This window comes from Zootoca vivipara, chromosome Z2 (assembly GCF_965207765.1).
Source record: "Zootoca vivipara chromosome Z2, rZooViv2.hap1.1, whole genome shotgun sequence".
NCBI classification, from domain to species: Eukaryota; Metazoa; Chordata; class Lepidosauria; order Squamata; family Lacertidae; genus Zootoca; species Zootoca vivipara.
The window spans coordinates 46,557,930-46,578,862 of record NC_142585.1 but is presented as its reverse complement, the minus strand read 5'-3'; the positions used below and the strand labels follow the sequence as shown (position 1 = coordinate 46,578,862).

At 42.3% G+C, this 20,933-nt stretch overlaps 1 protein-coding gene across 2 annotated transcripts in view; it reads right to left on the bottom strand.

Moving 5' to 3' along the window:
• Positions 1-20,933, bottom strand: part of DENND1A (DENN domain containing 1A) — a 265,432-nt gene that overhangs the window by 209,055 nt on the left and 35,444 nt on the right. For both annotated transcript variants that reach the window (XM_088665085.1, XM_088665086.1), the window contains one exon: positions 9,253-9,296. In XM_088665085.1, the coding sequence (XP_088521211.1) occupies positions 9,253-9,296 (44 nt within the window). The remainder of the gene's footprint in view (positions 1-9,252; positions 9,297-20,933) is intronic.

The following is a 20,933-nucleotide window of genomic DNA, read 5'->3' as shown; positions in this document are numbered from 1 at the left end:
AAAAAGCCAATGCAATTCTGGGCTGCATCAATAGGAGGAATGCCTTAGGAGGAATGGCTTAGGGAACTAGGTATGTTTAGAGGCTTGACAGGCATATGTCAAGAATGCTTTGATGGTGTTTCCTGCTTGGCAGGGGGTTGGACTGGATGCCCCTTGTTGTCTCGTCCAACTCTAGGATTCTATGACTCTATGAAATTGAAACATATCAACTCAAAACAGAACAAATGAAAATGTATCAAATCAAAACATAAGAGGGCTTCCGGTCAGGGTGCGCTAGAGACGAGTCGCAGAAAACGACAGCTCCGAGAGTGGGGGTCGGTTTTCTGAGTTGGGAAGAGGTCCGGAGGGGGGGGTCGGCGCCGCAACCCCACCCCAGTGAAAGGTGAGAGTACGGGTCTCTCACCGAGAAGAAAAGAAGAGAAAAAGCGGGCGTTAGAAGGCAGAACTTCGTCTCGGCACCGCTGCTGGTGGGAGAGACGGAGAGGAGCCAGACGCCATAGAGCGGGGACGACCCAACAAGGCGCCCGAGAACTCGTAATAGTCAGCACCCGTGGCACTCCGACCAGAGAAGAACTTTGAGGTACCGACCTGTGAGGCGAGAGCAGACGGAAAACTAATACAGCGCCAGAACTCCGGGCGGGAAAGTAAGGTCGGTGTATTATTTACGGTCGCGGAGGGATACTGCCGGTAGCGGAACTCCTTTTAAACATCAGACACAAAGTGGGGAGAGCGCGTCGCAGCTAAAGGGCCGAATTCAAAGGAGAGAACTGAGACTGGGAGAGACGGGGCGGCCGGTTTCCAGGAAAGGCAAAGAAGGGAATAACGTTAAAAGGGAAGAGTAAAAAGGCGAGAGGAATTAAAGACAGAGGAAGAGGCGGAGGTGAGGATACTAAAGCCTTTAAACGGGGCGAACAAGAGGGTTTTATTCTTGAACTAATTCGACCCCTGGAAAATGGCGGATGAGAACTAATTTGTGACATAAAATCAGCTTAGTCATAACTTCCGCCTTCTTCACGGACATAGAAGGAAAAGAAAAAAAACGGAGGTGGGGAAGGAGACAATAGAGTTAAGAGCGCCTAGCATACTTAAGGACAGTGACACCTGCTGGTGAACCAGAGACTGTGTATGGTTAAAACGAACGTGTCCCCTTAAAGATTTGATTCAACATACCCACATTTGTTGCCTGATCCTTATACCCAACCCATGGACTTTTAATTCAGGAAAGAAGGGAACTCCCAGGATTTGAAGCTGGTGGGGCAGAGAAAAGAGCATTTAACAAATAGAAGAGAATTAATATAAAGAAAAGATGGGAAGTAAAAGGACACAAGCTTTGACTGGGAGGAGACAATCATCATCATATGAGAATGACACACTGGTGGACATCAAAGAGCTTATAACAGAGATGAATAGACAAATGGGAGAAAACCACAAATCATTAGGCGATAAATTAGATGCTGTGGAAACAAAGATTGAAAGCAATTCAAAGATAATAATGGAAATGACTGGCCAGATCAAAGAACTGTATGGAAAGAATAAGGAGCTTGATAAAACAGTTAAAGAGCTGAACACCAAAGTGCAAAAGCAGGAAGAATCCATTAAAAGAATTTTGACAACAAATAAAGAACTAAAAGAGCTGCATGATGATGAGGATGAGGAGAGACAAAACATTAAAAGAATGCAGGAGGACCTTGCTGATCAGATTGCCCTGCTGGAAATGAAACAAAAGTCACTATGGTTGAGATTAAGGGGAGTACAGGAATCCCCCAATGAGCAAATAGATGAAAAGATCATTAAAGAACTGGCAACCTGGCTCAAAGTAAAAGAAGAAGACATGCTTTTTGATGTGGATAAGATCTACAGGATCCGGATAGACAAAACAAAGAACAAAAGGGGACCAGGAGATGTCATGATCATATTAAACTCCAGATTATTAAAGGACAAAATCCTCCAAAAAAAGAAACAGGAGGAGTTGGTAATTGACAGAAGAACGGTGGCCATATTTAAGGAAATACCCAAAAGATTTGCTTTAAAAAGACAGAAATACAAGGAACTAACAGATGCCCTAACAAGAAGAGGCATTTGGTACATGTGGGAGTTCCCGGAGGGCCTGACTTTCTTTTATAAAGAAAGAAGGAAGACTATCAAAACAAAAGAAGACGCAGAGAAATTTTTGAGAAGATTGAGGAACGAGGCAGGAGGGGAGGAAGAGGGAGAAAGGGGTAGTGAGGATTGAGATCAAGGAGGGTGGAGAGAGTCGAATATAAATTTACGTGACTCTATGTTATTTTGAGAGAGGAATAGGGATAAGGAAAACTTGAAAATTTGTTGAGGACTCTCCTTTATTGGAATTTGCTTATGTCTTCTTTTCTCTCCCTTTCTTTTCTTTTCTTGTTTTGGAAGTAACAATTGCTCACCTAAACTAATTGTAGAAGGGAAATTATTATTGCCACCTCTACGATTAATTAGAAATATTGGGAGCAGTCATCAAAGAGTAAGGTGCTGTATAAAAGGGAAGCCGGTCCTATTCTTTCCTTCCTTATTTCAAATTTTGTAATTGTGTATATTGTTTGGATAATAAAGAATGAGGTTTAGTTTGATCTCATGGAATGTAAATGGATTAAATAAGAAAAGTAAGAGAAATAAGGTAGAATATCTGTTGAAAAAGGGATCATGGGACATAATGTGTATACAGGAAACACATATCTCGAAAAAACACGAAAGGATTCTAAAAAGTGGAAGACTGGGGAATGAATTCATCTCCGCTGACAAAAAGAAAAAAAGAGGGGTGGTCACGTATGTAAACCCCAAATTAAAAGCAGAAAAACTTTTCCAGGATAGTGAGGGGAGAATAGTAGGGGTTAAAATCAGATTAAGTATCGGAGAAATCATAGTAGTAAATGTTTACGCTCCGAATGGGTGCAAAGTAGAATTCTTTAAGAAAGTAGAGAAAATGATTGGAGAAAATGCCCAGGAAGAAGGGATAATACTAGTAGGAGACATGAACGGAATCATGAAACCAGAATTTGATAGAACTAATGTAGGAAGAAAAAGAGGAGGGAAATTACCGGGCAGTTTTCGACAGTTAATCACCAAGTATGATATGAAAGATGTCTGGAGAGAAAAGAACCCCACTAAGAAAAAATTTACACATTATTCGGAGGCCAAAAAATCGGCGGCCAGATTAGATACGATATGGCTAACCAAAAATTTATTCCCAAAAGTAATAGAATCCGATATTCTACCCAAACTTATTTCCGACCATAACCCGGTAATGCTAAAAATTGAAGACCAAAAAGAACATTCAAGGAGGTGGAGATTGGACGAGAGTTTGTTAAGGGATGAGATATTTGTGGAAAATCTGAAATCGGCAGTGAAAGAATTCTTTGAATTGAATATGGGGAAGGGGACAAAATTAACATCGATCTGGGATGCAAGCAAAGCCTTTATGAGGGGGCTCTATATACAGCAAAAGAGAAGGAAACAGAGAGAAAGAAAAGAAAAGATAGAGAAGATCAAAAAGAGGATAGAAGAAAAAGAAAAAGAGTTAGGGATGAATCCTAGGGATAAAAATTTAGCAAACCAAATAAAAATCTTACAAAAAGAATTAGAAAATGTGGTAGATCAAGAATTAGAAAATAAGATTAGATGGAACAGACAAAAATATTTTGAGGTTGGAAATAAGGCAGGGAAGTTTCTATCTTGGCAACTGAGGAAAAGGCAAAATGATAAAATTATAACAAAGGTGAGAGAAGGAAGAAATTGTTGGTCAAAAGTCGAAGATATACAAAAATGCTTAAATAATTTTTACAAAAACCTATATAAGGGGAAGGAAGGAGAGGAGGTAAAGATAAAGGAATACTTAGGAAAATATAGAGGAAAACAAATAAATGAGGAGGAAAAGGAATTATTAAATAATTTAATAACGAAGCAAGAAATTGGAATGGCTATAAAAAAGCTAAAAGTGGGTAAATCACCGGGGATGGATGGATTGGGTGGTCAACATTATAAGATACTACAAGAAGAACTAATAGAAGTGTATCAAAAAGTAGTAAATGAGGCCCTAGAGAAAGGCAATATCCCCCAAACCTGGCAAGAAGCCTATATAACCCTCCTGCCGAAAGAGAAGAGCGAAGAAATATTGATAACAAATTTTAGGCCAATATCCCTTCTTAATGTTGACTATAAGATATATGCAAACATCTTGGCAGAAAGACTAAAAATAGTATTGAATAGAATAATTGGCAGAAGTCAACAAGGGTTCCTCCCAAAAAGGAAAATGGCAAATAATATAAGAATACTTTTGAACATATTAGAATTTTTAGATTGGAATCCCGGGAAAAAAACAGCATTTGTGTTTTTAGATGCCGAAAAGGCTTTCGATAATTTGTCGTGGGAATTTATGAAAAATTCGATACAAAATATGGGGATAGAAGGAAGATTTGCAGAAGGTATAAATGCCATTTATAGAAAACAAACGGCAAAATTAATAGTGAATGGGAGAATTTTAGAGGAGCTCGAAATTAGCAAGGGAACAAGACAGGGGTGTCCGCTTTCGCCCTTGCTATTTATATTATCAATTGAATGCTTATTGAACAAGATCACAGAGGATGAAGAAATTAAAGGGGTTAAAATTAAAAAACATATAATAAAAGTGAGGGCGTTTGCGGACGACATTATAATAATGTTGGAAGATCCGGAAGAATCAATAGTTAGATTGAAAGGGAGGTTGGAGGAATTTGGAGAAGTATCTGGGTTCAAGGTAAATGTAAATAAGACTAAAATTATGACAAAAAATCTGAAAGGGGAAGAAGCAAAAAAATTGGAAAAAGCGACAAATTGGCAGGTAGTTAAAAAAGTTAAATATTTAGGCATATGGGTAACTCCAAATAACATAAATTTATTCGAAGATAATTACGGCAAATTATGGAAAGAGATAAAAGAGGACCTAGACAGGTGGAGGAATCTATTCCTATCTATGTCAGGCAGAATTGCAGCTATTAAGATGGTGATACTACCAAGGCTCATATTCCTCTTCCAAATGCTCCCAATAATAGGGAAAAAATCAGTATTTGAGGATTGGAGGAAAATTCTAAGCAAATTTATATGGGCAGGAGGGAAACCCAGGATACAGTATAAATTACTAACTGAAACAAAGGAAAGAGGAGGCTGGGGAGTACCAGATTTGAGATTGTATTATGCCGCGTCGGGGTTCTGCTGGATTAAAGAATGGCTCACGTTGGAGAACAAAGAATTGCTAGAGATAGAAGGATTCCGTAACATCAAAGGATGGCATGCCTATCTTTTACTAGACCAAAAAGGCAACCCGAGAGAATTTTCTGACCATATAATTAAAAAATCGCTGTACCAAATCTGGCAAGAGTTTAAAAAGTTAGTAGAACCTCAAAGCCCCTGGTGGGCGTCCCCAGTGGAGATGACGGCTATGTGTAACAGCAGGCCAGAGGGTGAGTGGCCATCTTATAAAGATCTAGTGATGAAGGTAAATGATCATTTAGAATTGAAACCATATGAGGAAATTAGAACATATTGTGCAAGCTGGCTACATTACGGCCAAATACAAAGTATTTTCAAATTACATAAAGGAATTGGATTCTCGACAAAAGATTCTAAATTACAAGAGATAATTATAAATAATGATAAGAAGCCACTAGGGAAAATGTATAAGTTCCTATTGGAATGGGAACTAAAAGATGAATTAACAAAAAAGGTAATGATAAAATGGGCAGTAGATGTAGGCAGGTCAATTCAAGTTTGCCAGTGGGAAAAATTATGGAATTCGGATTCTAAATTTACAGCATGCATAACAATTAGAGAAAATATCCTAAAAATGTTCTACAGATGGTATATAACCCCAGAGAAGATTGCAAAATATCACGGATCTGGAGATGGCAAATGTTGGAAATGTCATGAGAAAGTGGGAAACTTTTTCCACTGCTGGTGGACGTGCCCAAAGGTGGCAAAATTCTGGAACGAGGTATATGAAAAAATGAAAAAAATGATGAAATGCACATTTGAGAAAAACCCTGAGCTATTCCTTTTAAGTATGGTTCCGACAAACATACCAACAGATAGAATAAATATTTTGTTATATGCTTGTGCGGCAGGAAGGATGTTGATTGCCGCAAATTGGAAAGAAGAAAAATTACCATTGGTACAAGAGTGGCAGGAGAAATTGATAGATTATTTGAAAATGGCAAAATTAACGGCAATAATAAGAAATGTATCTAGGCAAAAAATAATAAAAGAATGGAAGTATGTACAGGAATACCTGGAAAAAGAAAACATAGAGAATAATTTGGTGACATGCTTAGAATAGAGATATAAGAGGAGAGGAGATATGAGAATACAAAAAGGAAAAAGTTAAAAATGAGAAAACACAGTAGTACGGTAGGGAAAATGAACATATAAAGTAAAGCGTATTGTAAATAGTAGGAAGCAACTATCTTTTTTCTTTTTTCCTTTTTCTCTTTTCCCTTTTCCTCTTTTTCCTTCTTCCCCCCCTCCTTCTTCCCCTCCCCTTTCTTTTTCCTCTCCCCTTTTTACTATTCGCCTGTCTCCCCTTCTTCCCTCCCCCCTTTTTCCTTTATTCATGCCAAGGAGACGGGGAACTGCTACATGGATGATTTTTTTATATACGTTGTTTAGTTTGTACCCAGTAGGTATCCTTGGTCTTTATTGGCATTTTAATGTTGAATGAATGATTGCATGGTATTTATGATTTGTTTGAGTTAAATTTGCTTTCGTAGTTTGTATTTATGATTTGCTCGAGCTATTTTTCGTATGTATGATGGATATAAGTTAATATTCAATGTAGCTTTTATTTTCTATTCTCTATTCTTTTTTTCGTCTTTTTTTCTGTAATTTGTTTAATAAGAAATAAAGTATTTAAAAAAAAAATTAAAAAAAAAAAGAAGAAGAAGAAAAAAAAATCAAAACATAAGAATGCATACAAACCATCATATGTTCCTCTGAAAAATAACTAATATCCAATACAGAATTTAGCTAGACCTTCCTGTCTGGTCTCTTTTCTCAATCCAATTGAATTAAAATGAAATTAAAATAAAACGTACACCAAATATATCTCATACATGTCAAACAAATAAAAATTTCCCTCTCCTTTCACGTACTTCCACTGGTCTTCATTTATTGCTGATTTTTGTACAGAATTGTGGTACGGTACTTTGTTTTGCTGCCTTTTGCTGTAATAAAACTGAACTGGACTGGCTGACAGCAATGCATTCCACTGCCGAACAGCTCTTACTGTCAGGGAAGTTCTTCCTAATATTGAGGTTGGATCTTTTTTCTTGTAGTTTGAATCCATTGCTCCATGTCCGCTTCTCTGGAGCAGCAGAAAACAACCTTTCTCCTTCCTCTATATGACATCCTTTGATATATTTGAACATGGCTATCATATCACCCCTTAACCTTCTCTTCTCCAGGCTAAACATACCCAGCTCCCTAAGCCGTTCCTCATAAGGCATCGTTTCCAGGCCTTTGACCATTTTGGTTGCCCTCTTCTGGACACGTTCCAGCTTGTCAGTATCCTTCTTGAAGTGTGGTGCCCAGAACTGGACACAGTACTCCAGGTGAGGTCTGACCAGAGCAGAAGACAGTGGTACTATTACTTCCCTTGATCTAGATCAGGCACCCCCAAACTTCGGCCCTCCAGATGTTTTGGACTACAATTCCCATCTTCCCCAACCACTGGTCCTGTTAGCTAGGGATCATGGGAGTTGTAGGCCAAAACAGCTGGAGGGCCGCAGTTTGGGGACGCCTGATATAAACAAATGGAAAAAACTAAACAATGAATGACAGGTAAAATCTATAAGAGGATGATTACAAATAAAGAACCGACAACCCAACTGATTCAAAAGATGTGGAGTAAGGAAGAACAAAGGAGCGAATCAAAGGTCGAAAGGATAATTAAAGGAATAGACGAGATTAAAGTAAGCAAGCTTAGGGAGCTCGAACTCAAATTCTTTCTCAAATGGTGTAGCCCAGCTAGCTAATATGATACCAGGATCGTGAGGCCAAATTTCAATCTGTAGGAGCAGGGTCTAAATATGAACCGATTTGTCCCAAATTTGAAATTTGACTATATTTATACCATACGCCTGAGATAAGATCAAGGGAGGAAACCTTTTCGACTTTTTATGACCCACCCTAGTGGACATGCCCCCAAGTAAAGAACTTCTGGTATAAGATTTATAATGAATTGAAGAAAGTGTTGAAAAACACGTTTATTAAGAAACCAGAAGCTTGTTTACTTGGAATAATAACAGAGGAATTACCTAAGAAAGACATTACTTTTTTTCTGTATGCCACAACAGCAGCTTGAATTGTATTAGCAAGGAATTGTAAAACTGAAGATATACCGACGGTGGACGATCGGCAGATGAAGCTGATAGAATTCATGGAACTGTATGAATTGATGGAGAGACTCCGGGACCGGGAGAAGAATCGGTGGAAGAAGATTGGAAGAAATTTAAAGTTTATTTAGGGAAGAATTACAGTGGTACCTCGACTTACGAATAACTCTACTTACAAATGTTTCTACTTACGAACGGAGTTCCGTCCGCCATCTTGGATGTGGTTTCGATAGGATTTTTTCTACTTACGAATTTTTAGATAGGGTTGCTTCGATTTACGGATTTTGTCTCCCAATGCATTCCTATGGGATTCCACTTTCAATTTTTTTCGTGCTGAATAAGTGATATATTAGAAACGTAGACGGGAGGGAAAGGAGGAAGACGACAAAGATATGGAATATAAGATTGATTGAAAATTTAGTTGTTTTTCTAGTTATGTATTGTCATTTATGGTCCGCAGGGTAACGAAGAGTCGGACACGACTAAACGACTAAACAACAACATTGTCATTTATCATGTTTTTTGTATACTGTATGTCATGTTGGTTTTTTTAATGTTTTGTTATTGTAAAAAATCAATAAATATATTATAAAAAGAGAGAGAGAGAGAATGGGAAGAAAAGGGGGGGAGGTAGATGGGGGCGGCTGGCGTCGGGTGACTATGTTTCTATTTTGCTTAGTGTATGTGGGTTTTTTGTAGACGTTTTTTCAAAAGACCAGTTTCTAATCCCAATTCCCTTCCGGCCCCCCAACGCTTTCTATTTTGTCTTGCTTTTTTTTAAAAAAATAAATTCCAGCTGTACTACACCAAAGAGCCCCTGAAATGAATTTGGCTGTGCAAGAAAAATTAATTACGCATTCCAAACCTGGTCGCTGTAGTCCGTCGGGAATCGGCTCCGCACCTCGGGATCTGTAAATAATTGACAGATAATATTAATTGGCTTTGGATTAGCGAGCAAGGAGAGAATCGCACATTAATATTTGATCAGAAGATGATAGCAGGCCTGGCAGGGGATCCGAAAAGGGGCAGCTGAGACGGAGTCACTGATAAGAGAAAAGGAGGGCTTCTCAAAAGCTCTCCTTTTACCCTCTTTCCAGAAAGACAAAAACGAAATTAGAGAGACCTCATGCTTCTGTTAACTTTCGGCTGCTATCAAATGCAAAAAAACCTAACCGGGTGCAAATTGCCAGCGACGTGGGTTGCAAGGCAACAGAGCCCCAGTCGTGCTTAGACTCCTTACAGCAGTGCCTCGACTTACGAACTGAATCCGTTCCAAAGGCACCTTTGTATACAATCATCATCATCATCATCATCATCGAATCATAGAATCCTAGAGTTGGAAGAGACCACAAGGGCCATCCAGTCCAACCCCCTGCCAAGCAGGAAACACCATCAAAGCATTCTTGGCATACGGCTGACAGCAACGCGTGGCCGGGTCAGCAAGTAGAATCATAGAATCCTAGAGTTGGAAGAGACCACAAGGGCCATCCAGTCCAACCCCCTGCCAAGCAGAAAACACCATCAAAGCATTCTTGACATATGGCTGTCAAGCCTCTGCTTAAAGACCTCCAAAGAAGGAGACTCCACTACACTCCTTGGTAGCAAATTCCACTGTCGAACAGCTCTTACTGTCAGGAAGTTCTTCCTAATGTTGAGGCGGAATCTTCTTTCTTATACTTTGAATCCATTGCTCCGTGTCCGCTTCTCTGGAGCAGCAGAAAACAACCCTTCTCCCTCCTCTATATGACATCCTTTTATATATTTGAACATGGCTATCATATCACCCCTTAACCTTCTCTTCTCCAGGCTAAACATACCCATTTGACCATTTGGGTTGCCTTCTTCTGGATATGTTCCAGCTTGTGGAATTGAACAACAATTACCAGACCTTTAGAAGGCATCTCAAGGCAGCCCTGTTTAGGGAAGCTTTTAATGTTTGATTTCTGTATTTTAATGTTTTGTTGGAAGCCGCCCAGAGTGGCTGAGGGAACCCGGCCAGATGGGCGGGGTATAAATAATAAATTATTATTATTATTACTTGTCTGTATCCTTCTTGAACTGTTGTGCCCAGAACTGGACACAGGACTCCAGGTGCGGTCTGACCAGAGCAGAATACAGTGGTACTATTACTTCCCTTGATGTAGATTCTATTGATGCAGCCCAGAGTTGCATTGGCTTTTTGAGCTGCTGCATCACACTGTTGACTCATGTCAAGTTTCTGGTCTACCTTGACTCCTAGATCCTTTTCACATGTACCGCTCTCAAGCAAGGTGTCTCCCATCCTGTATTTGTGCCTTTCATTTTTGTGCCTTTCATTTCATCATCATCATCATCATCTGAAATTAAAGGAATAGGCTGCAGGACCTGAGGTTTGATATACAGGTGAAACTTGGATAATAATAATAATAATAATAATAATAATAATAATAATAAATAACAACAACAATATATGAAATTAAAGGAATAGGCTGCAGGACCTGAGGTCTGATATACAGGTGAAACTCGGTTGATGATGATGATGATAATAATAATAATAATAATTATTATTATTTATTATTTGGGACCCAGGTGGCGCTGTGGTTAAACCACTGAGCCTAGGGCTTGCTGATCAGAAGGTCGGCGGTTCGAATCCCTGTGACGGGGTGAGCTCCCGTTGCTTGGTCCCAGCTCCTGCCAACCTAGCAGTTCGAAAGTACGTCAAAATGCAAGTAGATAAATAGGAACCGCTACAGCGAGAAGGTAAACGGCGTTTCCATGTGCTGCCCTGGTTTGCCAGAAGCAGCTTTGTCATGCTGGCCACATGACCTGGAAGCTATACGCCGGCTCCCTCGGCCAATAATGCGAGATGAGCGCGCAACCCCAGAGTCGGTCACGACTGGACCTAATGGTCAGGGGTCCCTTTACCTTTACCTTTAATTTATTATTTATATCCCGCTCATCTGGCTGGATTTCTCCAGCCACTCTGGGCGGCTTCCAACCAAATATTAAAAACAGCACAGCATCAAACATTAAAAACTTCCCTGAACAGGGCCACCTTCAGTTGTCTTCTAAAAGTAAAATAGTCACTTATTGCCTTGACATCTGCCATAGCTGCCAAGTTTTCTCGCAAGGAAGCATAAGGTAATTTCCCTTTAAAAAAGGGAGAACTTGGCAGCTATGATCTGCTGGGAGGGCGTTCCACAGGGCGGGCACCACTACCGAGAAGGAACCCGCTCAGCAGCTGATTGCAAGAGATCGGGAGGGAGTTAAGGGAGCTAGCTCCCAAGAAGCAGGCGTCTTCTAATTTCGTGACTGCTGTCACCATCTGCAGTGTCTTCTAAAAATCAGGTAGCTGTTTTTCTCTTTGACATCGGATGGGAGGGAGTTCCACAGAGCGGGTGCCACCACCGAGAAGGCCCTCTGCCTGGTTCCCTGCAACTTGGCTTCTCACAATGAGGGAACCACCAGAAGGCCCTCGGCGCTGGATCTCAGCGTTCCACAGGGCGGGCACAACCACCGAGAAGGCCCTCTGCCTGGTTCCCTATAACTTGGCTTCTCATAGCGAGGGAACTGCCAGAAGGCCCTCAGCGTTGGACCTCAATGTCCAGGCAGAACGATGGGGGTGGAGACGCTCCTTCAGATATACGGGACCGAGGCCGTTTAGGGCTTTCAATGTCAGCACCAACACTTTGAATTGTGCTCGGAAACGTACTGGGAGCCAATGTAGATCTTTCAAGACCAGTGTTATGTGGTCCTGGCGGCCGCTCCCAGTCACCAGTCTAGCTGCCGCATTCTGGATTAATTGTAGTTTCTGAGTCACCTTCAAAGGTAGCCCCACGTAGAGTGCATGGCAGAAGTCCAAGCGGGAGATAACCAGAGCATGCACCACTCTGGCGAGACAGTCTGCGGGCAGGTAGGGTCTCATCCTGCGTCCCAGATAGACACAGAATTGACCTGCGCCTCCATGGACAGCTGTGAGTCCAAAATGACTCCCAGGCTGTGCACCTGGTCCTTCAGGGGCACAGTGACCCCATTCAGGACCAGGGAGTCCTCCACACCTGCCCGCCTCCTGTCCCCCACAAACAGTACTTGTCTGGATTGTACTTCTGTCTTGTCAGGATTCAACCTCAATCTGTTAGCCGCCATCCATCCTCCAACTGCCTCCAGGCACTTACACAGGACCTTCACCGCCTTCACTGGTTCTGATGAACACCCAGCCCAAACCCCCTGATGATCTCTCCCAGCGGCTTCATATAGATATTAAAAGGCATGGGGGAGAGGACAGAACCCTGAGGCACCCCACAAGTGAGTGCCCAGGGGTCCGAACACCCCAACACCTACTGTTAACTTTAGGCTGTTATCGAATGCAAAAACCTAACCAGTTGCAAACTGCTTAGACTCTTTACAGTGGCACCTCGGCTTACGAATTTAATCCGTTCCGAAGGCACCTTTGTAAGTCGAATAATTCGTAAGTCGAAAAACGCCTTTGGAAAGGCGATTTGCCATAGGAATGCACTGAAAACGGAAAAATTCGTAAGTCGATGCAACCCCATCTAAAAATTCGTACTGTGTATTTCCGCGTATAAGACTCCATTTAACCCAGGAAAATCTTCTCAAAAGTCGGGAGTCGTCTTCTACGCCAGGTCGTATTTCTTATCACTGTATATTCCTGCGTATAATACTACTTTTTAACGCAGGAAAATCTTCTCCAAAGTCGGGGGGTCATCTTATACGCCGGGTCGTATTTCGTATACGGCGGATATATCCCAAATTATATATTTTAATTGGAAAAGTTTGGGGTCATCTTATACGGGTATATCTACAACTGCCACGGTTTCCTTTCGGATGTCGAGGCATTCATAAGCGCGCAGCTATTGCCCCCATCCGTAAGTCGAAAAATTCGGTTGTCAAGTTTTTCGTAAGTCGAGGTACCACTGTATTTTTAAGCAGAGACCTCGAATCTGATCTCCTTTTTTGACAGAATTACAAGCCTGGGAGATGAAGGGAATGCTGTGGATGTAGCCTATCTTGATTTCAGCAAGGCCTTTGACAAGGTGCCCCATGATATTCTTGTAAAGGAGCTGGTAAAATGCGGGCTAGAAAATGCTACTATTCAGTGGATTTGGAACTGGCTGACTGACTGAACCCAAAGGGTGCTCATCAATGGCTCCTCCTCATCCTGGAGAGAAGTGACTAGTGGGGTGCCACAGGGTTCTGTCTTGGGCCCAGTCTTATTCAACATCTTTATCAATGACTTGGAAAATGGGCATGAGGGCATCCTGAGCAAGTTTGCAGACGACACCAAATTGGGAGGGGTGGATAATACCCCAGAGGACAGGATCACACTTCCAAATGACCTTAACAGATTAGACAACTGGGCCAAAGCAAACAAGATAAATTTTAACAAGGAGAAATGTAAAGTACTCCACTTGGGCCAAAAAAATGAAAGGCACAAATTGTTTAACTATTTAACCAAACCAAACCAAACGAAAAACCCCTTATTTATCACAAAGTGCCCAGAGTTGTTGAGCTTTTTGGGGGGAGCTGCTGACCAAAGTTTTGGAGGGGTGCAAAAGTTGCTTTGCTTTTTTGGGGGGAATGCCCCAAAGCTACTGTGCTATTTTTTTTGGGGGGGGGAGAACAGAAATAAATGACAAATAATACCTTCGCTATAACTAACACGCAGCACCGACATAGTCTGCCAAAGCGCCCAAAAAACCAGCATAGAACGGGTTAAAAATGAATGCTGTTACACCCAATCATCGTCTGCCAAAGCGCCAGGAAAAAACAGCACAAAAAGGGTTTAAAAACCAATCTCTGGCTACCAGCAACAACAACAACAAAAAAGGATTCGGGTTTTTAACAGTGGAGACAAGCTGTAGCATGAGGAGGAGCGGGAGAACAAATGGGGGGCAAACAACAGCGTGAATGGGCCAATGGGGTGCATGCCAGCAGTGAGGGCTCTGTGTGTCACGTCCGACACGCGTGTCATAGGTTCGCCATCACTGGCTTAGGACTTGGGCAGGTTTAGCCTGGAGAAGAGAAGGTTAAGGGGTGATATGATAGCCATGTTCAAATATATCAAAGGATATAATATAGAGGAGGGAGAAGGGTTGTTTCTGCTGCTCCAGAGAAGCGGACACGGAGCAATGGATTCAAACTACAAGAAAGACGATTACACCTAAACATTAGGAAGAACTTCCTGACAGTAAGAGCTGTTCGGCAGTGGAATTTGCTGCCGAGGAGTGTGGTGGAGTCTCCTTCATTGGAGGTCTTTAAGCGGAGGCTTGACGGCCATCTGTCAGGAATGCTTTGATGGTGTTTCCTGCTTGGCAGGGGGTTGGACTGGATGGCCCTTGTGGTCTCTTCCAACTCTAGGATTCTATGATTCTATGATTCTAGCTTTCTTTCGTTCTTTTTTAATTGGCCGGGCTGTACATCCTAAAGACTTTGTTGGAAGCAAATTCTGCATCTGCTAACAATCGAACCTGCCAATTAACCAATTTATTAGCAAAACAAACTTTGCCTGCGAGGGAACTAGGTTGGGTTGGGGTTTTTTTTCAGTATACGATGTATACATCATAAAATTACCCCACAAGCCTTAACTCCGTCAGAGGGGAGCAGTAATTGAGCAGTAAAGATCGCTTGCAAATCCTTGCTCCCTCCATAATGATCGAAACTTATGAAGGAAATTTTTTGGTTTGTTGCAGAAATTGACAGCGTCTGGTTAACAATGCAGCCTGCATTGCAAGCCCAAAGAATTCACAATATGCTCAGAATTGCGCCCAAATGTTGGTCTGACAACGGGCTCCCTGACTAAATGACAACTCCTTTGCAAAACTGAAGGCATCGAGTTTTTAATCTATTATTGTTGTCATCATAATTGCACTGAAAATACGGAGCCTGGCGATCCTGGAAACACTGCTCGGAAAAGCAGATGGGCGCAACCAAGTTGTTTTGAGATGGTTTGTCGTATAAATTATATCTGTCTAGCTTTTGTTTTGGGTTGCGTCTGTTCCATTTTGTGCAATTGAACTTACTCAGAACTACTGCTTCTTGCATCGAACTACCATGTTTATCCTGAGAAACGATGGCGGAAGAACTTCTGGCTTTTTGGAGAGGGAGGGATGTTACCATAGCTGTCAACCCTCCCTTTTTTTGCGGGAAACTCGCTTATTCCTGCGCCATTTCCCGCTGCTATCTTGGACTGTTAGCTATACAGTTGTGCCTCAACTTACGAATTTAACCCATTCCGAAGGCATCTGTCAGGAATGATACCATCTCTATGATTCTATGTTTCTACTATCTGACCAGGCCACGCGTTGCTGTCAGCCATATGTCAAGAATGTTTTGATGGTGTTTCCTGCTTGGCAAGGGGTTGGACTGGATGGCCCTTGTGGTCTCTTCCAACTGTACAATTCTATGATTCTAATAGTTGTCCCAGCCACGCGTTGCTGTCAGCCATATGTCAAGAATGTTTTGATGGTGTTTCCTGCTTGGCAGGGGGTTGGACTGGATGGCCTTTGTGGTCTCTTCCATCTCTATGATTGTAATAATTCTAAGGTTAATCTATGTACGGTGGCACTCAAAAGCACGATGATGTAAGAAGTGCAACGTTATGAGGAGCTAGCAAATCAACATTCAATGAGAGTGTCTTGAAGTAAAACTCTGGGCATTCAACATGTCCGTCTGCATGCAAAAACCCAGCACTCAATGAAAGAGGTGCTGTAATGAAGCTTGGTGTTTAAAACGGATTCATTAATTCTAGACACAAGGTAGCATGGATAAAAGATGATAAGCAGAGCCCCAGTGAATCCTTCTGGGAAGGCCACGAGCAAGCCCACGAGTTTAAATATATATTTAAGTCTACTTAATATTCAGAGGGCATTTTAAAAATAAGAATACACTGGTACGAGAGCTCGGGTCTCCACAGCAAGGGACCTCATCAAACCGAGGACCAAGTTTTTAATCAGGGCTCTTTCTCTACAACTTTCTCCAACTTGGTGTCATCCTGATGTTCTAGACTGCATGACTATTCTGGAAAGGCTTAGGGGAGCCGGAGTCCAAAATATCTGGAAGGCACCATACTGGGGAAAGCTGATCTTCATGAGAGGTTCGGCTTGCAACTGTAAACTTCTATGTTGTTGTTTAGTTATTGAGTCATGTCCGACTCTTTGTGACCCCATGGACCAGAGTACGCCAGGCCCTCCTGTCTTCCACTGCCTCCCGCAATTTGGTCAGACTCAGGTTGGTGGCTTCGAGGACACTGTCCAACCATCTCGTCCTCTGTCGTCCCCTTCTCCTTGTGCCCTCCACCTTTCCCAACATCAGGATCTTTTCCAGGGAGTCTTCTCTTCTCATGAGGTGGCCATTGGAGCCTCAGCTTCACGATCTGTCCTTCCAGTGAGCACTCAGGGCTGAGGAGATACAATAGCCATCTTCAAATACCTGAAGGGTTGTCCCATGGAAGATAGAGCAATCTTGTTTTCTTCTGCCCCAGAGAGCAGGACCTGAACCAATGGATTCAAATGGCAAGCAAGGACCTAAACCTTAGGAAGAACCTTCTGACAGTGTTGTTGTTGTTGTTGTTGTTGTTGTTGTTGTTGTTGTTGTTGTTGTTGTTTAGTCGTGTCTGACTCTTTGTGACCCCATGGACTAGAGCAAGCCAGGCACTCCTGTCTTCCACTGCCTCCCTCAGTTTGGTCAAACTCATGTTGGTAGCTTCAAGAACACTGTCCAACCATCTCATCCTCTGTCGTCCCCTTCTCCTTGTGCTCTCCATTTCCCCCAGCATCAGGGTCTTTTCCAGGGTCTTTTCCAGCATCAGGGTCTTTTCCAGATATTCCTTGAGAGGAATATTCCAGATATTCCTTGAGAGCATACATATTTTTGTCTCTTCTCATGAGGTGGCCAAAGTCTTGGAGCCTCAGCTTCAGGATCTGTCCTTCCAGTGAGCACTCAGGGCTAATTTCCTTCAGAATGGATAGGTTTGATCTTCTTGCAGTCCATGGGACTCTCAAGAGTCTTCTCTTCTCATGAAATAGGCAATGTCTTGGAGCATGTTCGTAGCTTTGAGAACACTGTCCAACCATCTCGTCCTCTGTCGTCCCCTTCTCCTTGTGCCCTCAATATTTCCCAACATCAGGGAGTCTTCTCTCCTCATGAGGTGGCCAAAATATTGGAGCATGTTGGTGGCTTCGAGAACACTATCCAACCATCTCGTCCTCTTTCGTCCCCTTCTCCTTGTGCGCTCAATCTTTCCCAACATCAGGGAGTATTCTCTTCTCATGAGGTGGCCAAAGTCTTGGAGCTTGTTTGTAGCTTCGAGAACACTGTCCAACCATCTCGTCCTCTGTCGTCCCCTTCTCCTCGTGCCCTCCATCTTTCCCAACATCAGGGTCTTTTCCAGGGAGTCTTCTCTTCTCATGAGGTGGCCAAAGTATTGAAAGTACTCAAACCGAAGCGTACTTAAACCGAGCTATGACTGTATACACAACACAATCCTATGCAAGCTTACTAAGAAGAAAATTTCAGCTTGCTTACTTTCCCTGACCCTGCTGTCTTGTGTGTGTCTTTTAGAGTTTATTTACAGGTTTTTAAAGGGTTTATCGCTTACCCTGAACATTCAAAAAAGGATCAAAATTAGACCAGGCTAGCTTGTGCGTGGTATTCCACCTCAAACTGGACTTTTGTTCTGACTCCGGGACCAGGGGGGGAAATCGATGGAAGAAGATGAGAAGAAATTTAAAGTTTATTTAGAAATGAATTAGTAATTTTTACTAAAAGATTTGGAAGTATAAAGAGGTTGTGAAAGTGTATTCGTCGAGTTATTATTATATATCAAGATTTAGTTAAGTGTTATTATTGTATTGAGTTTTAAGATTTTATAAGAATAGAATTGTATTTTGAGATCATCATAAGTGATTATAAGATTGATAAGTTAATAAGTGATATAATTTGTTTCGATAATTTTTAAGAAGAATGGAATCAAGATATGGAAGTACTAAGGAAGTAATATAATGAAACGCAGTGTGGAGGGACTGGAGGAAGTTGACAAAGCTAGAATTTCTTGATAGAAGAATGCTTGGATATTTCTTTTTCTTTTATTGTAGTGCTTGTAATTTGTTTTGGTGTATACCTGGTGTGGTTTTTGTGTTTGCTGTATGTTGCATTTTGTAAAATCAATAAATATGCATTTTGTTAAAAAAACAACAACTGGAATTTTGTTCCTTCGCATAACAGTCGTCTGGAGACAGGACGACTGCAAAACGGCATTAAACTACTTATTATAAAGTACCTTTTGGAGTAATAGATCTGGGTTTGTTCAGGCCTAGTGCTGTTCACTATTTATCACATACCCAACTGAGCTTTAATTTGCCAAATGCAGTTAATATATTTGTTAATGCAGACCATTGTTAATGCCCAGCGGTAGGGAAACATCCTTAACAAAGCCCTTAAAAGCTGAAATTTGTGGGGGGGGGTAATCGCATTCTGAAATTTCATGCCATATAAGACACTACCTGCCCTGCCCTGCAAGCCGCAGGGTTAATCCCAAACTGGAACCTGATTTAATTTTCCAGCTGACAGGGTGGGAATCCGCTGAAAGTTTACGACTGCTCTTTTCTGGGACCATTTTCGTGTCACTTGGATAGCAAAATTCAGCAAATCAAGAGACCACAAGGGCCATCCAGTCCAATCCCCTGCCAAACAGGAAACACCATCATAGAATCACAGAATCATAGAGTTGGAAGAGACCCCAAGGGCCATCCAGTCCAAGCCCCTGCCAAGCAGGAAACACCATCAAAGCATTCTTGACATATGGCTGACAGCAACGCGTGGCCAGGTAAGCTAGTAGAATCATAGAATCATAGAGTTCGAAGAGACCAGAAGGGCCATCCAGTCCACCCCCTGCCAAGCAGGAAACACCATCAAAGCATTCTTGACATATGGCTGACAGCAACGCGTGGCCGGGTAAGCTAGTAGAATCATAGAGTTGGAAGAGACCAGAAGGGCCATCCAGTCCAACCCCCTACCAAGCAGGAAAAACCATCATAGAATCCTAGAGTTGGAAGAGACCACAAAGGCCATCCAGTCCAACCCCCTGCCAAGCAGGAAACACCATCAAAGCATTCTTGACATATGACTGACAGCAACGCGTGGCCAGGTCAACCAGTAGAATCATGGAATCATAGAGTTGGAAGAGACCACAAGGGCCATCCAATCCAACCCCCTGCCAAGCAGGAAACACCATCAAAGCATTATTGGCATATGCCTGTCAAGCCTCCACTTAAAGACCTCCAAAGAAGGAGACTCCACCACACTCCTTGGCAGCAAATTCCACTGTCGAACAGCTCTTACTGTCAGGAAGTTCTTCTAATGTTGAGGTGGAATCTTCTTTCTTGTAGTTTGAATCCATTGCTCTGGGTCCGCTTCTCTGGAGCAGCAGAAAACAACCTTTCTCCCTCCTCTATATGACATCCTTTGATATATTTGAACATGGCTATCATATCACCCTTTCACCTTCTCTTCTCCAGGCTAAACATACCCAGCTTCCTAAGCAGTTTCGCATAAGGCATCGTTTCCAGGCCTTTGACCATTTTGGTTGCCCTCTTCTGGACACGTTCCAGCTTGTCAGTATCCTTCTTGAACTGTGGTGCCCAGAACTGGACACAGTACTCCAGGTGAGGTCTGACAAGAGCAGAATACAGTGGTACTATTACTTCCCTTGATCTAAATGCTATACTCCTATTGATGCAGCCCAGAGTTGCATTGGCTTTTTGAGCTGCTGCATCACACTGTTGACTCATTTCAAGTTGGTGGTCTCCCAAGACTCCTAGATCCTTTTCACATGCAGTGCTCTCAAGCCAGGTGTCACCCATCCTGTATTTGTGCCTTTCATTTTTTTGCCCAAGTGTAGTACCTTACATTTCTCCTTGTTAAAATTAATATTGTTTGCTTTGACCCAGTTGTCTAATCTGTTCAGGTCATTTGGAAGTGTGATCCTGTCCTCTGGGGTATTAGCCACCCCTCCCCATTTGGTGTCATCGGCAAACTTGCTCAGGATGCCCTCAAGCCCATCGTCCAAGTCATTGATAAAGATGTTGAAGAAGACTGGGCCTAAGACAGAACCCTGTGGCACCCCACTAGTCACTTCTCTCCAGGATGAAGAGGAGCCATGGATGAGCTCCCTTTGGGTTCGGTCAGCCAGCCAATTCCAAATCCACTGAATGGTAGCATTGTCTAGCCCGCATTTTACCAGCTTCTTTACAATAATATCATGGGGCACCTTGTCACAGGCCTTGCTGAAATCAGGAATAGCATAGTTACTTCTCTCCAGGATGAAGAGGAGCCACCCTTTGAGGATGTCCCGTTCCTCAAACCCTCTGAACTTCCATCGGGAGAAAGCCGCACTCGCAAAGCTCAGGCGAGTAGATCTGTTAGGACTCATTTCACAACCACCTTCCTAGCAGAGCCCGGGTTCGCTCAGAAGACAAAGTCAGGCTCTCAAGGATAGAAGCTTAGAACAGTGATGGTGAACCTATGACACGCGTGTCAGACATGACATGC